Source organism: Gymnoscopelus microlampas (assembly GCF_963454915.1).
Source record: "Gymnoscopelus microlampas genome assembly, chromosome: 19".
Taxonomy (NCBI): domain Eukaryota; kingdom Metazoa; phylum Chordata; class Actinopteri; order Myctophiformes; family Myctophidae; genus Gymnoscopelus; species Gymnoscopelus microlampas.
Genome location: NC_139956.1, coordinates 25650325 through 25672033, shown reverse-complemented (window position 1 = coordinate 25672033; position 21709 = coordinate 25650325). Strand labels below are relative to the sequence as shown.

The following is a 21709-nucleotide window of genomic DNA, read 5'->3' as shown; positions in this document are numbered from 1 at the left end:
TGTGTGCACGTGGACCCTCTGTATGCAGTGGCAAGCTCTGAGCACTTCAGCTTCTATTGCTACAGCTGGTGCAGCAATGTCCTGAAGCACACTATATCCAAAAGGAAAACCCAAACACTAATTAACTTTCTATCCTTTACAACAATGTCTTTTTTATCAATTCTCACATACTGTAGTATTCATACTCACTCAAAACTTTGTGCAAAAATAAATGTCCTCCATACACTCTCTTCTCCTCCTGCTGTCACAAGTGTTAGTGGACAGCTCAACTTGTGTTTGTTTATGCTTTAGCTTAGCATTAGCTAGGTTACACTGTCAGCAACTGGTTGTGCTAGACATCTGACTGGAACATACAACTCTCCCGTTTTTCCTTACAGGCTAAACTGGTACAAAACCTCACTGATGCAAACCCTGTGGCTCTTAACTGAAATGCAATTGGATTTGACCAAAATTCGAATGTATTTAAACACTTAATGTCCCTGTTTGTCCACTCGTTTTTTCCATAGAGTTAAAAATAAGGTTTTTTCCCTCTGAAAACACCACAGTGACTTCCTGCTTTGTTTTAAGTCCCACCCCTCTCTCTCTCAGGATGTTGACTCAGGTTGATTGACACCTCTATCCCCCAATAACATTTCTTCCCTGAACAAGCAGCAGTATAGATTGAAAAGAACTAGAAATAAAATGTAAGCACATCTGTACAGGGTTCTCAAAATGTAAACAACATTATACAGTGTACACAAATGTAACCACAATTATGCAGGGTACTACATATGTATCTCTGTTTAAAACTTCAAAAGAATACATCTGGAACCATGCTTTTACGACGCTTGTAAGATCTCTTCTCTGGAATAAACCCAAATACTATTATAACTAGAAGTTTCCTCCGTTTATTGATTAAATTAATTCATATCATACAGTATACTGTACTGTTGGATATATATGGACCGGTATTCACTAGGGAAAAATAAAGCTATCAATATCACTATATAATACTAGAGTTTCGGGGGGCTACGCCCCCCTCAACCCCAGCCGCGCACGGGGCCCAGCGTGGCCGTGTGTATATTGGGGGACCCAAATCGCCGGAGTGAAACTGTGGAAAAGTTTTTTTGAAAAAGGAAAAAATTTGAAGAAATAATATTTGTTATGTTTCAGGGGGTCCACAGGGGGTCCGCGGACCCCCTGATGGTCCACTGACCCCCTGTGGAGTGTTGGGACGCGCGGGGACACCCCTGGAACATTGCGGACCATTTCGGTGTTTTTTTTTTTTTCATGAAGGTGGTTGCTTGTTTCTGGCGCAGGCTGTGCAAACCTGGCAACCCAGCGCATGCTGCCGCACGTTTAAGTGGCGTAGCGTCATGAGGGTCAGTGGGGCCGTGGCTCGGTCAGTGAAGACCCTGTAGTGCGGATGATATGTGGCATAGAGGGGCAGATTGTAAATCCACAGAGGAAACATCCGTGGGCTACCATTGGTTCAGCGATGTGTGCGGTCGCCCTGCGGCCCCTCCTCCTCCACCAATGTGCAGTATTGAGAGCCCTGACGTCACAACAATTGGAGCGATGGGCACTGCACTGTGGTTGGTTAGGGTACACCTAGGGCCCAGGTAGAACCCAGTTAAAGCCTGCATGGGCAAACCCAGTTAGGACCCGCCTTGGTCCCACATAAACATGGCTAGTTGGGGCCCACCTAAGGGCCAGGTAGAAGCTACTTATAGCCTGCATGGGCATCGCAGTTGGGACTGAAGTGGATGCCGCTGACATTGCTGACATGGGGTCCATATGGTTTAGCCCACCTTGAAACCATATGGGAACTACGCTGGCATGCTGGCTGTAATGCAAACGCTGCATCATACCTGCAGTGTGTAGTTTGATGTTGTGTGTGTAGCAGATATAGCTGCAGTGTGTAGATCAATGTCCATAGGAAAGTCAATGCCCAGCAGTGTTTTTTTTCCCCAGCAGAGTTTCTAGTGTCTCTGTGTCTCTCTGGAAGAGGTTGCACATGAACTCTGCAGCCGCACTGAGGCGCTCCAACACAAACACTCTGACATTAAGCTGCTTCACACAACAAACATCAGCACCACGCTGCTGTTTGTCCAAAAGACACAATATCTCCTCTCCCACCGACGTCATGTGTTCATTTATCGACAGCCGTACAGACTCCTTTTGACACATTTTACGTCGTTTATCCAGCTCTCACTGACTCTCCACATCGGGCCGTTATTTTGCTGCGATCAAGTCAACGATGTGAGAGATTAGCTATCACAGACGGACGGACAGGGGGTGAAACATAGTCTTGCGCCATGCCTTTCGGCCTGGCGGAGACAATAAAAAACGGAAAGTAAAGGAAATGGCCATTTCTGCAACAGAAGTAGTCAATAAACTATGCTATGAAAACATGGGCCACATTGGCAAAGAATGTAAGAAAGAGGCAATCATGTATAAAATAGCCGATCTCCAAGCTTACAAAGCCTCTCAACGTGAGGCGTTTCGAGCTTGTAGATCGGCTATTTTCACAATATTTACTTGTGGAACGGAGTCAAACAGAATGGGGGGGTCCCAGATCAAGTACGTGTATTTGGGGGGGGGGGGTAATCTGAAATTACTACATGACCATAATGCAGCCTAGCATGCGTTGCACGGGGCGGTCCTGCCATTACGTTAGTTACTGTAGTTGCTGTGGAGCTACATAGTTCTCCAGAAGACACACACAAACATACACCATCTACAATGGACGAACTGGGCAGCACTATAGACATTCACCACACGAACGTGCATTGTTGACAAAGTGATTGCACAGCCGCTGCAGGCATGACAACCAGGTTAGCGTTAGCGACATGGCAGCTATCACAGCGCCCTGTCCGTCGTGCTGCAACTGCCTGTGATGGCTACAGCAGTAACAGCAAGCTGTCTGCGATGCCATTGTCTGGAGACTGCTCTTAGCGTGACACGACCAATGAGAGTGAGCGCTGTAGTTGTTGCTAAGATACGGTGGCGTCTCTGCCCCATAGCTTGTAGATCTCTCACACATGATTGGCGTAGGCTGCGTTGCCAGGTCTGACTTTGTGTCTAAGCAATGGTCGGCTTATTTTTGCGCGCCTTTGGGCTCGTTTGCATTGTGCGCACGGCAGCGCTTGTTTAGCGTACGTCAGCGCGACGTGGCAACGGACGTGGCAACGTGAAAGGTGATTGGCTGGTGAAAAGAAACACCCGACGTTACACCAGAAATGGTGCCTGGAGAAAATGGTGACCAAAAAAAAAGTTTGGAAAAAAAGGAAAAAACCCCCGCAGCGGCTGCCTGCTGTTGTGGTGATGAGGTCGTGCGCACGGTAAACGGTACGAAGCTGCCTCCCCTTCCGTTTTGTCCGACATTTGGTGAGTAGAATTAATTATGTTGCGCGGTGGAAAAGGTGTACTGAGCAGTGAGATGTCCCCTACGCGAGGCGTAAATTCAGCGCGGCCGCCGTGGCGAGTCAGTTGCCGACATGTGGTCTGGCGGTGCGTTGTTTATTCGATAACAGAGCTGTGGGGTGTCGCACCCAGGGTGCGGAAGTTGCTCGCCATTTATATAGTTAGATATAATTGAATATAGTAAACAGCCTACTATTATAAACAACTAAAGTATCCTACTATAATTCTAGTAACCTCTGTCCGTCTGTAGTGGTGAGTGAGTGAGTGAGTAGGTGAAGCTACACGGTTCTCCTCAGTGGCTGGACCAATTGCTCTGATTTTGCACACAGCCATTGACCATTACCATCTGAACTTAACTGTGAAGCCCGTTTTTCAATTTCATCAAATCTCAGCTTCTTATTAGCGTTTTTGTGTCAAACACTGTCGCCATGGTTACGGGCCTGCCCAGCTATGGGACGAACTGCCTCCCGGGTTGCCAGATCATGTGCGCATATCCCCCCACGGATGCGTCGACCGGGTATGGTCTAGTATGAATAATAAATACAACTTGGATTAATGTCAATCTCACTAAAACATTTGTTGGAAAATCGGTGAAGTGTTCCTTTAAAAAGTTAAGACTGTTGGTATTTTTCCACTCAGATTGGTACAAAATTTGACAACTAAAATAGAGGAAGTGTAATTATAAGTGTATATCTGGGTGTTGGGTGTAGATATTGTTTTTACCCAGATGTGAATCACAAACATTGTTACCTTGAGGATGTTTGACGTGCACAGTACATGCTCACGGGCACTTGAATCCATCGGCTGCTTTAAAAATAAATAAATACAACTCACACTAACGAGGTGGCTGTCTTTCACAGCGGTGGTGTGCTGCCACGCAGTCACGGCTTGTCGCTACCAAGCTAACTGTTAGTTAGATATCCTAGTATCGCCTCAATGGAAGCTAGGATTTTATTTATTTTGCCCCTCCCCAAGGAAAAGGGGCTTTAGCTCAGAGTAAATTGCAAGCCTACAGGATTTTCTTTTCTCCCACCGGGACATGAGAGCAGGGACAGCTGTCAGTCTATCTGAAAGATTGACATTCTTCCACCTTGGATAAGTTACGCTGAGCTATTAGCACCCTCTCCTACATGGAGATGAAGTCAATATGTTTGGCAATGGACCTGGCTTTTTATTTATTTCTTTACTTACCAGTACTCGATGTGTTAATGTGTTAAGTAAAAAATGTCATGCTATTTAATATGTAGTTCTTGCGTTAGGTCACATACGGATGAGCTACTGCATGTACTTGTTATGTTGCTGTGTTGTGCGTCATTCAGTATCTACTGCTGAATGACATGGTATACGTTTCAGCACCACAGAGGTGTGGAAAGCGAGAGAGAGAGAGAGAGAGAGAGAGAGAGAGAGAGAGGAGAGAGAATGTTTGGTTTTACATCATACTCTTTAATGATTTTGCGTGTAGTCCCCATACAGGCCATTTAAGATGGAAATAACAATATGTAACATGATGTGCTGTGTTGTGTTGGATGGGGGGGGGGGGGGGGTTCTCTCCATCTAATCTCATGCTTCTTCAGATGCTGTTTGGATCCACGCTCATGTGCATCTAGAACTCTCTCATGCGATTGATGATTTTCGCGATGTATTTGTTATAGAGTAGATAACCAGGGTGGATCAGCAATAAACAAACGTGCACGTTTTTTTAGAAGGTTTATTCATTTATATACAAGCTTGTTTTTGTCGCTGAGATGGAGACTGTCTGAGTCAAACAACACAACAGAAGTAGAAAACATCTATAAGGTGCAGAACAGACATTGCATTGGTCCCTTCTTCCTTCCTGTCGGCTGGCGTGGTGACTGCAGGACTGGAACAGCAGGCTGATGTGGTGGCACAATTGGTGTCCCCAATTATGTTATATTAAAGTTTCCTAAACTTTAGGTAAGGGGTTAGGATTAGGTTGAGGGTTAGGGTTAGGGTAAGGGGACATGAAATGAATGTAAATGTAGACAAAGGTTTGAAAAAACAACTTCTGTGTGTTTGTGTGGATGGCAGGTTGAACATCTACTTTAGATCACTGATTTAGCGGATTTAGCGTAACACAGAAAATGCTTCATCCTGTGAGTGTATCTGAGACATTGTTTCTATACACACACACACACTCACGCAAGCACACACTCTCGCAGACATGCACACACATAAGCTCAGACATACGTGCACGTGCGCGCGCACGCACGCACGCACGCACACACACACACACACACACACACACACACACACACACACACACACACACACACACACACACACACACACACACACACACACACACACACACACACACACACATCAAGTGCACAGACAGATACAGTAGACCAGTGGGGTGACCTTGGAGCGTTAACTGTGTGTAAGCTGAACACACTGTATCTGCACTTTTGTATTTGTTCCTCAAGCCCATGCTACAGCGTAAACATATTTACTGCATCAACACATTTCACCCACTCCCTTTTTCTTTTCTTTTTTGATATGCCACAACTCCAATGCCAAATAATAGTTTTTCGTCTGCTACTTCCTCAACTAATGTTTCGGTTTCACGGTCTATTAGGTTATACTTAATTTCCCCCCCACTGTTCTCTCAGCCATTGCCTCTGTGACATTTAACCTACAGTACATTCATATGAACCTAGACTTGGAAATATATAGGCTACTAATGGGTTAATTGTGGGAGTTTTCATACCATTTAAGGGTCAAAATGGGAGTGGACACGTGTGCATTCGTTCACATGCATGTAATTCCACACTGATTTATCAGCTGATCAAAAACAGGTGTACGTGTCTTGATACATCCATTTCATGTGCAGGCTGTGCAAAGTTAGATACATAATGGACCCTGGAGACGATCTCTGCCCAGCAGCATTGGTTCTGGGAGAGGCCATGGGTGAGTCATTCCTGTTTATCCTGAGCCAGCTCTGGCCCATGACCCATATGGTACCTCCCTGAGGTCCTCGTGGTGCCAAACAACAAAACCTCTCCTTGGATTGCCTTGCCATCATACCTATCCAGTCCAGAGCTACTCCAGGCAGCCTCCAGTGCCTGCCCAGTAGCCACCAGTACCTGCTCCATGGTCTCCAGCACTGCAGTCACCACATCAGCCTGCTGTTCCAGCACTGCAGTCACCACGTCAGCTGGCAAACCCTGCACAGCCGGTGAGACCCCGGCCGTCAACCTCTTTGTCTCCTGTGTTGCTGCAGTCCCAGTCTCCAGTGCCTGTACAGCAGCCCCAGTTTCCAGTGCTACGACAGCCCCCTGATCCTGTACCGCAGGGATCCCCAGTTCCTTTGCTAGAAGAGTTCTAGTGGAGGAGAAGAGTTCTAGTGGAGGAGAGGAGAGAGAGGGGAGGTGGCCCTCTCCTCCCTGGCATGTTGGGCTGGGGTGGAGAGGAGGAAGGCAGAGTTGGAGTCCCTGTGCTCATTAGCCTATAGCAGGCTAGGGTGGGCTAGGCTAGGCTAGCTCGTTAGCGTCACCGTGGCAGCCATCAGCTGGTCAGGTAACTGTGCAGGTCTCTGGAGTTGACGCTCAGCACCACACCCGAATGGTTGCCTGACACCAAGGGTTGGAAAGAACAAATATACGATATGAGGTCTCAAAAAGAACCATCGAGTCCAGATCATGCCTGGCGTAACTTAAATCAGTTTCATAATTATAATAAACATTAAACATATTTGTCAATTCTAACTTCATGCAAAACATTCAATTTACAAAGTCTTAAACTTGTCCAGATTATACTCTAGTTTATATAAAATAAACATGTGTTCAATAATTAGCATTTCCACCTTCAAGCTAAACTGTTAATATGTGAGATTTCCAAACATAACATTTACTATCAAAAGTTCTTTCAGATTGATTACATTGCAGACAGTACTATCAGAAAGAGCAAAGTATCAAATACAGAAACTCGTCCAGTACCTTGACATGTGTTAGCAGGTTGGTTAGTGGCCTGGGATTTTAGTAGCAGTGGTTAGTGGTAGTCCTTATAAGGGAACGGAAGGCGGGGCTACCTCCTGCGTTACCTAGAGTCTGCGAGTCCAGGTCGTCGTCAATGAACTCCTCGCCCTGGATGATGTGCTGTGTGTCCTCGCTGTGGTTGACGGGGCTCGTCATCTCCTGTTCCTTCTCGTTGTGCATCTGGGCGTACACGTTGCGGCTGCCCGGCAGCTTCCTGAAAAACAGTGGGGGATAGGCATCCTCAGTCCTAAGCCAAGGACTGTGGGGATTGTTGTTTTGTGAGATGGGCCTTTACGCAGATGATAACATGTTATATTTGAGTGACATTTGGTGCTGCTTGGTGGTTGGGATGCAGGGAAGTGCTGCCAGGTGTTTAGGTGAAAAGAAACGAGGAGTTACACAATTATCACAAGGATTCATTGATTCATTCATTATTACCATGCAGGTTACACAATTATCACAAGTATGCTTTGATTCATTCATGATTACCATGCAAGTTACACACTTATTCTTATAGATGCTATTACACATTCTACTCATGCATTGGGTAGTAATATTTTCAACATAAGATTCTGACATGTCACTTTACTGTTAATAACCTACAAAGGCATTTTGGTGGTTTAATGGTTCCTCTTCCTGGACTTTGGCTTTGGACGTTCAGTACATACATTTTGCTCCAAATTTCACATACTGCAGTGTAATCTAGGGATAGCTGTCTGCTCCTTGTCTTTGTGAGACATGCATTTGCTTTCAACACATTTGTAAGAAGGGAGGTGTACACACATGCCCACCTTTTGAATTTGTAGAGAATGAAGGATCCAGAGGCAATGAGGCCGATTATGAATATGATGGCCAGAGCCCAGACACCAGGCCCTCCAGCGCCTCCCTGGGAGCCTGCAGTAAGGGCACACACTTCCAGTAAAAATGGATAAACAATATCTACATTTCTGTGCACGGGCAGGCACAGCTTCGAACAGATCACACAGATGCAGAGTTTGAAACACAAACATACACACACACACACACACACACACACACACACACACACACACACACACACACACACACACACACACACACACACACACACACACACACACACACACACACACACACACACACACACACACACACACACACACCTGGGGCCAAATATATAAAATATGCATACACACAAAATGCCTACTGTATGCAGTATTTAAGTCCAATTAGTGTGATGTATGTTGCGAGTAGATAAGAAAGATAAATGATCACAAAGGCTTTTTCATTCTATATGGGGTATGTCCAAATTATTTGTAATCATGCAAATATGATTCTGACAAATCGCATCACATTGCCTGGCTCAACCCATACTTTATTCTGAGTCACAAAGGCATAGGAAACAGACTGTACACTAGAGCTGTGCGCGCTGGCTAGCTTCTTGCTAAGTTACAACTTAATAAACAAATAGTGCTCTAATTCTGCTGGCTTTTGACCATACAAGCCTATGATTTATTATTAATTTATATACTATAGCCTCCTAACCGCTGGACCACTGGTTTCCGTTGTATACAGTAGCACCACATTGCTGCCTTAATTTGCATTCATCATTTATAGTTAATTATGGGAGTCAACGGGAGGGGATATTATGCTTGTGCACATGCGTACAATTTAATTGAGATTCATCAAGAAAAATAAGTAGGGTCAGACATACATGTACGTGGTGTTTTATAAATCTCACAAAACTACTGTGTATGCATGTTTTCTGTTTTGTGCATGCACAAATTTCAGAGTTTTATACATTTGGTCCCTTGTGCGGATGTAGCTTTCTGTGACACCTCTACACATCGAGTACAGCCCAGCATCGCAGATGTCTACATTACAATCACTGCACCGGTTCTAAATGAAAGGCAAACCCACAAAACACAAGTCAAGAAGGGAAAGATCCACCGGCAAAATTGCAGAGGAAACACAGCAGAAAAACATCCAATCAAGGAAAACCAGTTCAAAAGCATCCACATTTCCATCTCATTGAAGGACAACAAAGGTGAGTGAATAGTGGTTGAAAACAGATTTTGCTAAAATAAGATTTGATCATTTATAGGAGTCAGGAAAGGAAAATAAAACGAGACAAAGAGTAAAGCTTTAGGATTGAGAGGTAAAGTGTCAGTACAGCAAGTCATAGTTGAACGGTTAATGAACGCACCGGTCTCCGTAGTTCTTGCTGCTGTGTCATTAGCAACTAGACCTAGGCCTTGGAAAATAAATCAATAACATGCCATTATCCATTAAAATAGATCAATAACGTGCCATTATCCATGAAACCTCAAAAACAGTAAAAAAAAAAAAAATACATTTAAAAAAATCTGGGTTCTGTGATCCAGAACTGGAGGAATCGTAGGAACCGGATCCAACATTGAGGAACTGGAATCGGTTCCATCACATTTGGAACCATTTCCAGAACCGGTTTCATCATCACACTGTCAGAGCTGGTATGTGGACTTAGTTCACATTTGCTATAACAATTATAACAATAAAGATAGCAGAGGTTCTCAAACTCTTTCATTTCAAGGACCACCATAACTCTGAGAGTGTACAAATGGTGTACAAATGGAACCAAATGGTCCCGTGAGGGTCCATTTGGTTCCATTTGTACACTCTCAGAGTTACAGACTTTTAAGGGTCCATTTGGAACCCCCTCAAGTAACCCAGAGGGTCCCTGTACCTCACTTTGAGAACCAATGAGGTATATATAGGAATCGTTAAAGGGAACCGTTAAGGGAATCGGTAAGGAAACGGAATGGTCCAAATCCTAAAGGATCCTAACCCTAGTCCTCCTGTATGGATCAGGTGGTGTGTTGTTGTTACCTGCGTTGGGGTCAGCCAACATCACCAGCACCTGAACACCTCCTCGGACCACAAAGCTGACGTTGCTCTCACTGATGGCCTGTGTGATGGCTGCTACACGCTGTCAAAAGGCAATCAACATTTCACATGGATTAAAGCAAAATAAAATCTCACGACTGAAAATTGTATTGACGATTTGTGAAACAACCCAGACAATCAAGATTTTATTTTATGGAAGATGCTTCTGAACATGTTTCTAGTTTGACTTCATGATGCTCAAATCTTAAAATGATAACCGAAAATAGCCTATCTACAAGCTCTCAATGCGTTGCAGACACATATTTTCGCTGTGATGGCTTCTATAGAATCCAAATGACTGAAATCAGTCGTGGCAACTGAGAACTTTAATCCATGAGTTCAACATAAACTGTGAGGTTAATCCAAAAACTGAGAAACCGCGAAAATAGACAACCTGCAAGCTCACAACGCCTTGCATTACGATGCAAGGCATGGAGGGCTTGGAGATTGGCTATTTTGGGTATTTTCAAAACATTTGAACATAAAAACATGAAATTTCAAATCGATTAGTTTGATTAACTGTTGCACTCCTAAGGGAGTGCAACAGTGCGTGTGTGTGTGTGTGTGTGTGTGTGTGTGTGTGTGTGTGTGTGTGTGTGTGTGTGTGTGTGTGTGTGTGTGTGTGTCTACCTTGTCCACATACACACTCCTCTTGTCTGGCGTGGTCTCCAGTGGGAGAACATACAGATCAGCCATGGTGGGCAGACCCGGCTTCACCATGGTAACCAGGGACTCCTGAGGAATACCTGTAATCTGGGGTTCAAAGGTCGAGTGTGTGAAATTAACCACAGAATGTTCTGCAGGATGACTAATCCAAGAACGTCATCTCTGTGTAAAAGATGAATTCAAATACTGTATCCTAGATTAATATTGGCTAATGGGCGGGCCAGCCGGTCGGCTGGCCATGGCCACGTCACTCTGACATGACCATAAACAAACCACGGCCACGTCACTTTGACAACATAACCATAAACAAACCACGGCCACGTCTCTATGATTACGTCATCACGCTTATGTCCTGGCACCAAAAATCTTGGACAGAACAGTATTTGTGTTAATGGCAGCCTCAACTTAGTCATAATTTAATTTTATGTTTTTATGTTTACCATTACACACAAAGTGCGTAATGGTAAACGTTTCAAAATATTAACAAAAGTGGAGCAGAATTGTTTTAAGTAGGCTGCATTACAGATCCTTCAACGTTATATTACCTTGGTCAGTATCCTGGTGACCACGTGGCCTACGTCCTCTCTCCACTCTGGGATGTTGGGGTTGAAACGGTCCAGGTTCTTGCTGAAGCTCAGCGGGATGACCTGAAAGTTATCTGAGATTGAACATGACAGCAAAAGAGTTAGCGCTAGTCACTAACCAAGGATCAGATGAACTAATTCATACATGTTGTAGGCACGTGCGCACATATACATGAAAGGGGGCTCGAGCCCCTGCCCTTTTAGAAGTCAGTAAAAAGTGCCCTCTCCAGACCATGGATACAGCATTTATGGGGACAAAACTCCATGCTGTACTCGAAGGCAGCATTTAAGAGAATTGCCCCTTTCATACTCTCACTGATAAAATTAAGCATTTTATGTTGAAAGAATTGCCCTCTGTAGAAATCGATGCCGCACGCGGCATCTCCACTCCAGTAAAGCTTGCTCTGCAGGTCCCTGCTCCGTTGTACGGCAGTGTCGCTGAACTTGTGTGTGTGTGTGTGTGTGTGTGTGTGTGTGTGTGTGTGTGTGTGTGTGTGTGTGTGTGTGCGTGCGCGCGCGCGCGCGTGCGTGCGTGCGTGCGTGCGTGTGTGTGTGTGTGTTTGACCCCACCTGAACCTTACATAATTCTGAGTTGATGGCTTTCTTGTAACAGACAAAAGCCAGCAATCTTTTATGACCCAATTTACTCAATGGGAGCCGGGAGGTGATTTGAAGGAAATATCATGAAGTAAATGTCCTGTCTTACTGAAGACGCGGACGGTCTTGGTGTCCTGTACCATGGAGCGTCTGTTGGAAGCTTGAACAGTGACAGACACCTGGCCTGTCTCTGGGAAACTGGTCAGGATGCTGTTCTCCAATGACAGCTTGGGCTGCGGGGGGAAAAAGGAAAAGAATACCGTAGGTTGCTTATTCACTTGTTCAATTCAGCCTGATGGGACCTGAGGCCGATTCTACAAATAATGCCTTCTAAATCAGTAGTTTTCAAACTTTCAAGATTTTTCTAAATTGTTCAAAAATAGCAGAAGCTTGCAGCGCGGCACGAAGTGACATGCTGTGAGCTTGTAGATATGCTATTTGTATAATAGCCAACGCTATAATGTAAAATAAGACTTGCTTTCACAGTTTTAATGGGTTAAAAATGTACTTCAGAAATGAATACATTTATATCCGTAGTCCCTTAGAAGGTTAACAAGAAAACGGGAAACAATTTACCACATGCAATACAAATACACTCACAATAGTGAGAAAACTACAAAGAAAACTAAATGCATTGTAAACTTTACCTGCAGGCTGTCTCCTATCCACCAGTAGAAGACAGTCAGGTTTGCCTCGGTGGGAAGAACTATGGCTGTCAGGTTCACTTCCTGGTTCCTCCCAGTGATGGGAACCACTTCAAGATGCACTTCTTGTAGGGGGGCTTTATAAAAAGGAAAGTTAAAGAAGCTTTCATGGATCGATAAAGCAGTTATAAACATAGACACATGGCCATTATCGGCGGAACTTTGTGCATGGTCTCAACTGTGTCCACGTCAATGTTGCTATCTAAAGGGTGCATTATGTGGGCGTAATGTGTCCGCCCCTTGCGCAATTAGTCAGAGGTGTGTTTTGGGTGTTACACTAATGAAACCACTAATGGTTACAGATGTATTCAGGATTTATTAACTTGTTTTCCAATGTCCCCATTTCTACCGAGCGATAATTGGTGATATCATTATTTGTTGATTGTTCCGAACTTTTACTAAACTAACAAGGCTGCAGGGATTGGCGAGACACTGACCTGTGACCTGGAGGTACAAAATGGCCTCATCATGCCCCGCCATGTTCTCAGCCTTTACAGAGACCTTGTAGACTCCTGAGTTCTCGTAGCGGTGCTGGATGGGTTCGTCTGTCATCGTCAGGTTCTGGTAGATGGCACGCACACCATCCCCAAGGTCCACCTGGTACTTGGTAGTGCTGGTATCACCCTGGGAAGGCCCAGAAAAATAGCTGCATGAGAAACATTTAGTAACAATGCTATGTCCATTTTAGGTCAATTAGCTCAAATCATTTTAAGTTCAATATTCAATATTCAATATTTATTCAATATTTCAGTCTTTAAATATATTTCATGTTTATCTTTCAAAATATACAAATGTTGAGAAACATATGACATAATTCTCAGACATACTCTACAAATTCTACATGACATCATACCATACTATTGTTTCTTGTATGCAATCAATAATTTCTTAAAATAGTATACTTTTGTGTATGGCTAGCTCAGTCGATAGAATACTCGCCTTGGACCATAAGGTTACGGGTTCAAACCCGGGCACTAGCCAACTCAGCATATGAATAGCACGGCTTGGGTAACTAAGTTCTGCGGTAAGTACAAGCTGACAACTTCTGGTGATTATCTAGGTGAGAAGTCACTGGGGTTGAGTCCTATGAATGTCTGTGCCACAAAATCCACACATTGGTCCTTGGAATTCAGCTCATGTCCACAGCATTATAGATAATTAATTATTGAGTTAGGACTAGTTAATCACAGCCATTAACCTCTTTTCATCTCCTCCTTATGCACTCCTTTCAATCTCCTGTCCAGTTCCGATTCTGATGTATCTTCCTCTCATGAAAAGGCTACACTCACGGGTGATATAGTGATCATAGGCATTCATCGTTTATTGCTTGTTGTGTTGCTTGCGCTTGTTTAATAACGTGATTTTTAAAATTATGTTGTGTGTATTCCTATCAATGTATCGGTCTGTCAACCCTGACCCCCCACTCTCTCTCTCACGCACGCACGCACAACCTGAGACAACATTCCCATACAAATACAGTACATGCCTACAATCACGTGCTGTACTGTACACACACACACACACACACACACACACACACACACACACACACACACACACACACACACACACACACACACACACATTTTCCATTCACTTCCTCAAACCTTCATGTAAGAGTGACTACCTGTTCCTGGTGGACACTAAACGTGACGTCATCACCAGGTGCCAAGGCCAGCATCTGTGCCTTTATGCGCAGCTGTAGGCCTTTAGGGGGCAGCAGAGGGCAGGCGTGCTGCTTGCTACTCTGCTGCTTGTTGACTCCCCCATCACACACATTAGATACCACCTTCTTGTACCTGGAACACAGCAGGGGGCCACACATTAGATTCCCAAACGTTTTAGCTCAAGACCCGAAAAGAGAAAAGAGAAATTAGATGTTTGCGCGGGACCCAAACTAGTGAAAATAGCAGATAGATATAGGAAACGAAAAAAAAGGAGATATTTACTCGCGACCCATGCAGGGGCCACACATCAGATATCACCTGTAATCACAGCAGAAAGGTACAAACCCCTGGGGGACCATGGTCAAAGTACATAGGGGGTCTTTCATCACATTGCATGCGATATAAGCTCATTTTGATCAAATTAGAGTGGAGACTGCAGAGATATATATGGCTAAACAGCGCACCCCGGTCCTCCTGGGGGGAAAAAAATCATTGCAGTTTCTACAAGTGGATTTTTTGGCTAAAAGCGCAAAATCTGTTGCATAATTCACCTGCAGAGCAGATTCCAGCATTTGTAGAAACAAAACACACATGTATAACTGATGGATTACAAGTTTGCAGCAGTCGACCTATACATTTGTGAGTATTCTTTCTGTGACTTCATAATTTATTCTGTGTGAGTACAAATGCCAATGTACACATGTGTATATTGCAGTGCTCAAATCAAGTTTACAAGCTCTCGCATTTTTTCAATGTCCCCTGCTCGCTCAGTTCAGGTTTTGCAATAGAAATATCACAAAATATGTAGCAATATCCGAGCGCAATAGTTTTACGAATTTGTGATGTGTGTGTGCATACTTGTGCTGTTGTAACGACTGATTTGAGAGGTTGTAAGTGAGCGATTTGAACTTGAACTGGAAAATGGGTAAGTAAAGAAAATACACGTGTAAATGCTGGATTACAAGTGTGCAACTGCGATTTACACGTGTGTGTGCATTGTTTCTGTGCCCTCAATTTGTTTTCTACATAATTTAGATTACGTGTGTGACTGTGGATGACCAATTACAGATTGCAAATTCCAACCTACAACTGTTCGGATCGCATATTACGAGTGATCAAATCAAATCTATTTGCTCATAAATGATGCAACACATCTATCTCCATAGAATCTGCTCACCCAGTACTGGATTCATAGTTGCGTCCCAGATGACAGTGTTCAGGCGGGGAGTCCGGGTCGTACCAGAAGTCAGCAAAGCAACGGTTGCCCTCCATAGTTAAGATCTGGGCTCGCTCAAAACCATAGTCACTACACGCACACACACGCACACGCACACACACACACACACACACACACACACACACACAGGAACACGCACACGCGCACGCACACGCGCACGCACACACACACACACACACACACACACACACACACACACACACACACACACACACACACACACACACACACACACACCAATGAGTCATGATAGGCGGAACTTATTATTGATTATACTGCAGTGATGGAAGAAGTACTCACATGTTTTACTGTTTTACTCAAGTAAAAGTATCAATACTGCAATGTCGATATACTCTGTTACAAGTAGAAATCCCGTATTCAAAATGTACTTGAGAGTAAAAGTACAAAAGTATCTAACTAAATGTATACGTTCAAAATGTATAAATAATTATTTTGAAAATAGCCGATCTACAAACTCACAATATGTTGCATCGTAACGCATTGTGAGCTTGTAGATCTACTATTTTCAAATGGCCGAAATATAGGGCTGAACTGGTTAATGTGTGTTTTGTAATAATAATCAAAATCTACAAAGTAACCAGTAACTAAAGTTTTCATATAATTGTAGTAGCGTAAAAGTACAATATTTTCCTCTGAGATGTAGTGGGGTAGTAAAAGTAAAAGTATTGAAAATTGTAAATACTGAAGAAAGTAAAAATACCTCAAAATTGTACTTGAGTACATGTACTTATAGTTACTTTACACCACTGACTGTATACACCAGAGAATGTGTGGTTGCTCACCAGTTGAAGTCTTTCTCCGTGCATACGCAGGGCTTGGCAGTGAGGGCAGAGGTATAGCTCTTCCCGTTGATGCAGAAAGCTGCGTCTTTTCTCTTTCCAAAGCTCCTCTCCAGGCCCATGATGCACTTCTCGCCCTGAAGGTGGCCAATCAGGGAAGAGAAGGGTCAAATACTATACGTTGTGCTACTTGACTGTCACTTGCATTATAGTAAACACTGTGTGGGTAAAATAACTTGGTACTGTATGTCTAGGATCGAGTACAATCTTTACTAACGGTATATGTATTGCTACACAGTGGGTTGGGGTTGAATGTTACCTGCAAATCAGTGAGATTCCAAGAGTCATAATCGTCTTCGTTACACTGACGAGGGAAAGACTGTCTGAAGTCTACCTTGACCAGCTCCCAGTCTGACCTGTAGCTTATGTGTCCAAACACACTACACACACACACACACACACACACACACACACACACACACACACACACACACACACACACACACACACACACACACACACACACAGGAATATATTTAGTAATATTAAAATAGTCATCATATTCAAATGATCACATACTCAATAAACCATGTTATTGACCACCACCCCTAAATAGATTATAGCGTCCTCCTGGGCTATTAATGGGTGGGGGAGATTTTCCAGTGTGGACACGTTAAATTCTGTTATTGTTTCATTGTGCTTATGGGTAGAGACGCCGCCTGGCAATCAGAACGTGTCTGACAAAGTGTCCAGACACTTAACCCCTAACAGCTCCCCCAAGCGCTCATCATGACCATCTGAGCAGCTATCAGCTGGGTGAAGCTGTAACTGAATTTCCCCCCACAGGATTAATAAAGGTCTTCAAATGATTTTTAAGTGAATTGTTACAGTATTTGCAAACAACCGGTCATTACAACATGTATTTAACATACAACCGTATGCGGTTAGCACACTATCCTCCAAGTTTTATTTAAAAAGCCTAGATGGCGCTGTTTTACTGTGTGAACGGCTAATGGATCACACCTGCCTCCAATTGACAAATTAATGAGCATCATTTACTTTACCCATCTGTGACAGAGGGGAGCGTGTTGATAACAGACTGATGTGCAACATGTCAGTGTCTCTGGCATATGCCGTTTTGTCAGCCCCGCCATCTGTCACATCGTTGGGAATTACGAGGCACAGGTCGGTGACGTCTCCACTAATGTCATTAAAGAGAACGATGGATCCCTCCATTTGTCCTACTCCTCCTCCCTTGAAGTTGCTCCAGTTCCCCTGTGTTGTGACCTCCAGTATGATATACCACCAAAGTAACAAGCAGGGCGAGTCTGGTGACTGAAAGGTCACAGGGACAATTCTTTATGTCCTGATTTGATGGAGGGGGAAACTCCATTATAATGTGTCGTAAAATACTGTGCGCTAAGAGTTCTGCTCTCCACTTTCAAAGATACTGAAAATACTTCAGGCGTGTCGTTTTCAGGGGACCTTGAGGGGGTTCCTGGGGGCCTTCCCAGCCAAATGAGGAGTAGTGTAGTTTAATTATGTCAGTTGATATAATACAAAAATATATGTTTCAGTACCATTAATCCATTTTGCATGTGCAATTATTTACACTATTTAATTTAATTTAAACCAAAACATTTCTTTCATATACCCTTCAGGATTATTTACAAAGCTCATTTAGAGTGGTTTAACTTTCAGACAAAACACTAAGCACTGTACAAGAAAAGTTGAATGGTGAGCTTGTTTAGCTCAGTTCTCAGATGTCTATTGGGTAGTATCTCCTCGCAAAAGTAGGGAAATAGACCTTTAAACAGAGGCAGCCTGTGTGACTAACAACACCAAGGACCTTGACACAGGTCACTTTGCACTTTGCACATCTATTTGCAAAAATGTTTGCAAATAGATGTTGTTAACCTAGGAGGGTTTTTTCTTTTCTTTTAATTCAAGCCATACTGTACATGATATGGGCAAAATGAAATGGGACATATTTTATTGGGAATAAATTAGGTTTTAAAAAGGCTGTCCGGAACAGCACAACAGCAATACAAACCAACCTAAAACTTTTATTTGCATTGATTGAAAAGCATGTGACGTGATATTCCAAGAACCACTGGGAGTCTGGGGTTTTGAGTGACTGTCATTGGTATGAGTGACAGGGGGCCTCCATCCACCTGTCCTTGCTGCTAAGCCCCTTCATTATGAGATGGTGGTCTGCGGCGTCAAAAATCGAAACTCCATGGCTAGGAAATAGAGCCCGGCTTATCTTTCAGACATCAGCCGCACTCTACTGCTCTACGTCGCTCCAGGCTGCTACAGTATCTCACTGGAGCCAAACACATATTGCATGTGCATGTGTATATCTGAGTGTGTGTGTGTGTGTGTGTGTGTGTGTGTGTGTGTGTGTGTGTGTGTGTGTGTGTGTGTGTGTGTGTGTGTGTGTGTGTGTGTGTGTGTGTGTGTGTGTGTGTGTGTGTGTGTGTGTGTGTGTGTGTGTGTGTGTGTGTCCTTCCACAGTAGACACACATAGTAAACTGCTGTCCTGTGTGCCTGTGATTTGGTCCTCTCGCCATCTCCTGACCTTCTCACCAGCTTCCAGCCAGAGGCAGATCTTATCTCTGAGCTGTGAGATGAAGTGACTTGTCTGACTCTAGTTAAGTCACGGATAGAGACATTGGATGATGAGGACATCATGCGTGTCGGTGTTTGTGTGTGAGGGTGAGAGAAGGAGCGAGGGACAGCGAATGTGCTGGAGAGAGAGACGGGGGGGAACGTGGACAGGACGATGGCGGGGTCAGTACCACACAGCAAAATCCTGAGCGTTCATTATTAAAAAAAGAAAAGGAAAAACCATTTGGACCCAATAGTACATGTCTACACTCTCAGAGCAAGCTGATGTAGAGACAGGGAAAAGCCAGAGAGAGCAAAACACAGAGAAGAAAATGTCAGGGAGAGGGAGAGAGTAGTTTAAAAACAGAGGAGAGAAAGTGGGAGTCTCATCATCCTCGCTGTTAGGACCATCAAGTCCTCAGAAAGAATCAGTGGTGAAGAGTGCTAGCTGTCTGCTAACATCGGCAAATTGGGGCCCCCACCCACAGCTAATGGAGTGTGAATTGAAGCAACAAGGAAGAAAACTCACACCGGCTTAAAGGGTACATACACTTTTTCATGGTTTCTCTTTTGAGTGAACATGTGCATGTGTGTGTGTGCGTGCGTGTGTGTGTGCGTGCGTGCGTGCGTGCGTGCGTGCGTGCGTCATACTCACGTCATGACCAGTGTCTCATCTCCTGGCTCACTCAGGAGCCCGTCAACAAACACAGAGGTGCTGGTGAAGTTATGGACGGTCCACGTTCGCCCTTCATCAACACTGAACCTGGAAGTGAAAGGAACTACATCACATAATTGTTGGCAACTTGAGCCGTCATGTTTTACATAAAACCCGAAAGTACTACAGTACTACCACTTTCTAACATCACTTTAAGCTTCACACAACTTATTTAGCGCAGGCCTCAGTGTGAACTCAAAATGAGAAGGTACAGCACACAACGGCAATCACTGCTTTTATCGGCGTTTACACAGCTACTGGAGTCCACAGTGTAAATGTGACTGTGTGATGTGGAGAGAGGATCAATGTAGAATTGAGCTGTGCAGAGCTATAGCGCTGCTGGCTAAGTCGATGATGTGATAACAAGGTACTAATCAGTAGAGAAACATGCACAGAAAATGTTGGCCTCATGGCGAGTGGTTCGAGGTGTCCACAACGCGGCGAATGGCCGTGCAATCTGCGACATGGCGAGTGGTTTGAGCTTTCTCACAAGGGGCAACACTGTGTCTATTTTGCTTTCTGCCTCTTACACAATCATTCATATTATGACGGGAATTTAGTCGGTGTAAAACACAATGACACTTCAGTCAATATGTGTGAAAGTATCAACCTTCTCCCTGAGGCAGTGATGGCCTATTTATCATCTCTGTGGAGACGTATAGACTTGTGTACACGTACACACGCACACACACATTCTTACTGTATAAAATCGATGAAACTGACAGACTCACTTGCATTTGTACCCCCTGAGTCTCAGTCAAACATTCAAATATTATTAGACATGAACTGCATTCGATAATCCAGATCAGCAGCACAAACACATCTTAGTAATTACACATCTTGTTGTACAACCACAATGTATTTACACTATTTCTCAAAAACAAATAAACACGCTGGAAGTAGAACTAATCTGGAATGTACAACACACAGCTGTGTCCATGCTATGTTTGATAACAGCGTCTTATATCCCACACTGATAACTTTTCAAAAGCAACTGATATGGATGCCTAGAGGCTGCTTGTTATTTGAGTTTGAATGAGCAGATAAAACACATGCAGGGATGGATGTAATTGTTTCAGTGGGCGTGCACACAAGCCCTACATGTCACTCTCTGGTCCTGTAGCTGGGATTGTCAAGTGGACGTGAAAAGGGCACCACTCCGTTGATGGCACTTGTTAACGTTGTACCACAGCGGGGGTACATGGCGAGCTGTACAGTAATTATCTCTGAGAGACACTCTCAAGTGCACTTGAGGACAGGGAGAGAGGATTATTATTTTTTTCTCCTCCAGGATGTAAATTTTCAAACTGCTGTCTGCATCTGAAATCATACAAGGGCCCTTCTGGGTGTCCCGGGGGCTCACTTGGTGACAGCGCATAGCACATAAGGCTAATAATGTCCTTCCTACAGCTGGCCTGGGATCGAATATCTTTGCTGCATGTCATCTTCTCAGCTCTCTCTCGACAAAACGTTTCTCTACTCCATTTGGGTAGAAAAACACCCAGAGTTCTTGATGGAGACCAAGTCCCGTCTCTCTTTGGCCTTCTCTCCCTCTCTCTCTTTGCTCCACCTCTCCTCTCACTGCCTCGGGGGAGCACGCAGAGAGATTCATTTAAAGAAGTTGTCTTTCAAGTACCACAGATTTAGTTGTTGCTTTTTTTCTGAGCTTTCAGAACAGCCTAGAGATGTTTTCCGCCGCTTTGGCGGTGCAGGGCAGTCATTGAGTTCAGCTCGGGTTATGAGGGAACAGAGCACTAAGGACGATGCTCAGGGGGAGATTGGCGCCAACTGAAAGGTCACTTGATTCAGGCTGAAGATAAGC

The 21709-nt window shown here is 44.1% G+C and overlaps 1 protein-coding gene across 10 annotated transcripts in view; it reads right to left on the bottom strand.

Annotated features, from left to right (window-relative positions):
• Window positions 1-5133: 5133 nt before the first annotated feature.
• The window catches only part of sorcs2 (sortilin-related VPS10 domain containing receptor 2), a 217106-nt gene continuing 200530 nt past the window's right edge, over window positions 5134-21709 (bottom strand). Inside the window, exons 14-28 of one of the 10 annotated variants that reach the window (XM_084043651.1) lie at window positions 19828-19935; window positions 16882-17002; window positions 16566-16699; window positions 15703-15831; window positions 14486-14657; window positions 13296-13482; window positions 12802-12935; window positions 12264-12387; window positions 11519-11631; window positions 10938-11060; window positions 10251-10350; window positions 9589-9636; window positions 8195-8297; window positions 7365-7662; window positions 5134-6998 (exon numbers count right to left, since the gene is read on the bottom strand). In XM_084043651.1, the coding sequence (XP_083899777.1) occupies window positions 7404-7662; window positions 8195-8297; window positions 9589-9636; window positions 10251-10350; window positions 10938-11060; window positions 11519-11631; window positions 12264-12387; window positions 12802-12935; window positions 13296-13482; window positions 14486-14657; window positions 15703-15831; window positions 16566-16699; window positions 16882-17002; window positions 19828-19935 (1855 nt within the window). In that variant the 3' untranslated portion in view covers window positions 5134-6998; window positions 7365-7403. The remainder of the gene's footprint in view (window positions 6999-7364; window positions 7663-8194; window positions 8298-9588; window positions 9637-10250; window positions 10351-10937; window positions 11061-11518; window positions 11632-12263; window positions 12388-12801; window positions 12936-13295; window positions 13483-14485; window positions 14658-15702; window positions 15832-16565; window positions 16700-16881; window positions 17003-19827; window positions 19936-21709) is intronic. The other 9 variants (XM_084043649.1, XM_084043652.1, XM_084043653.1 and 6 more) reach the window with 9 other exon arrangements.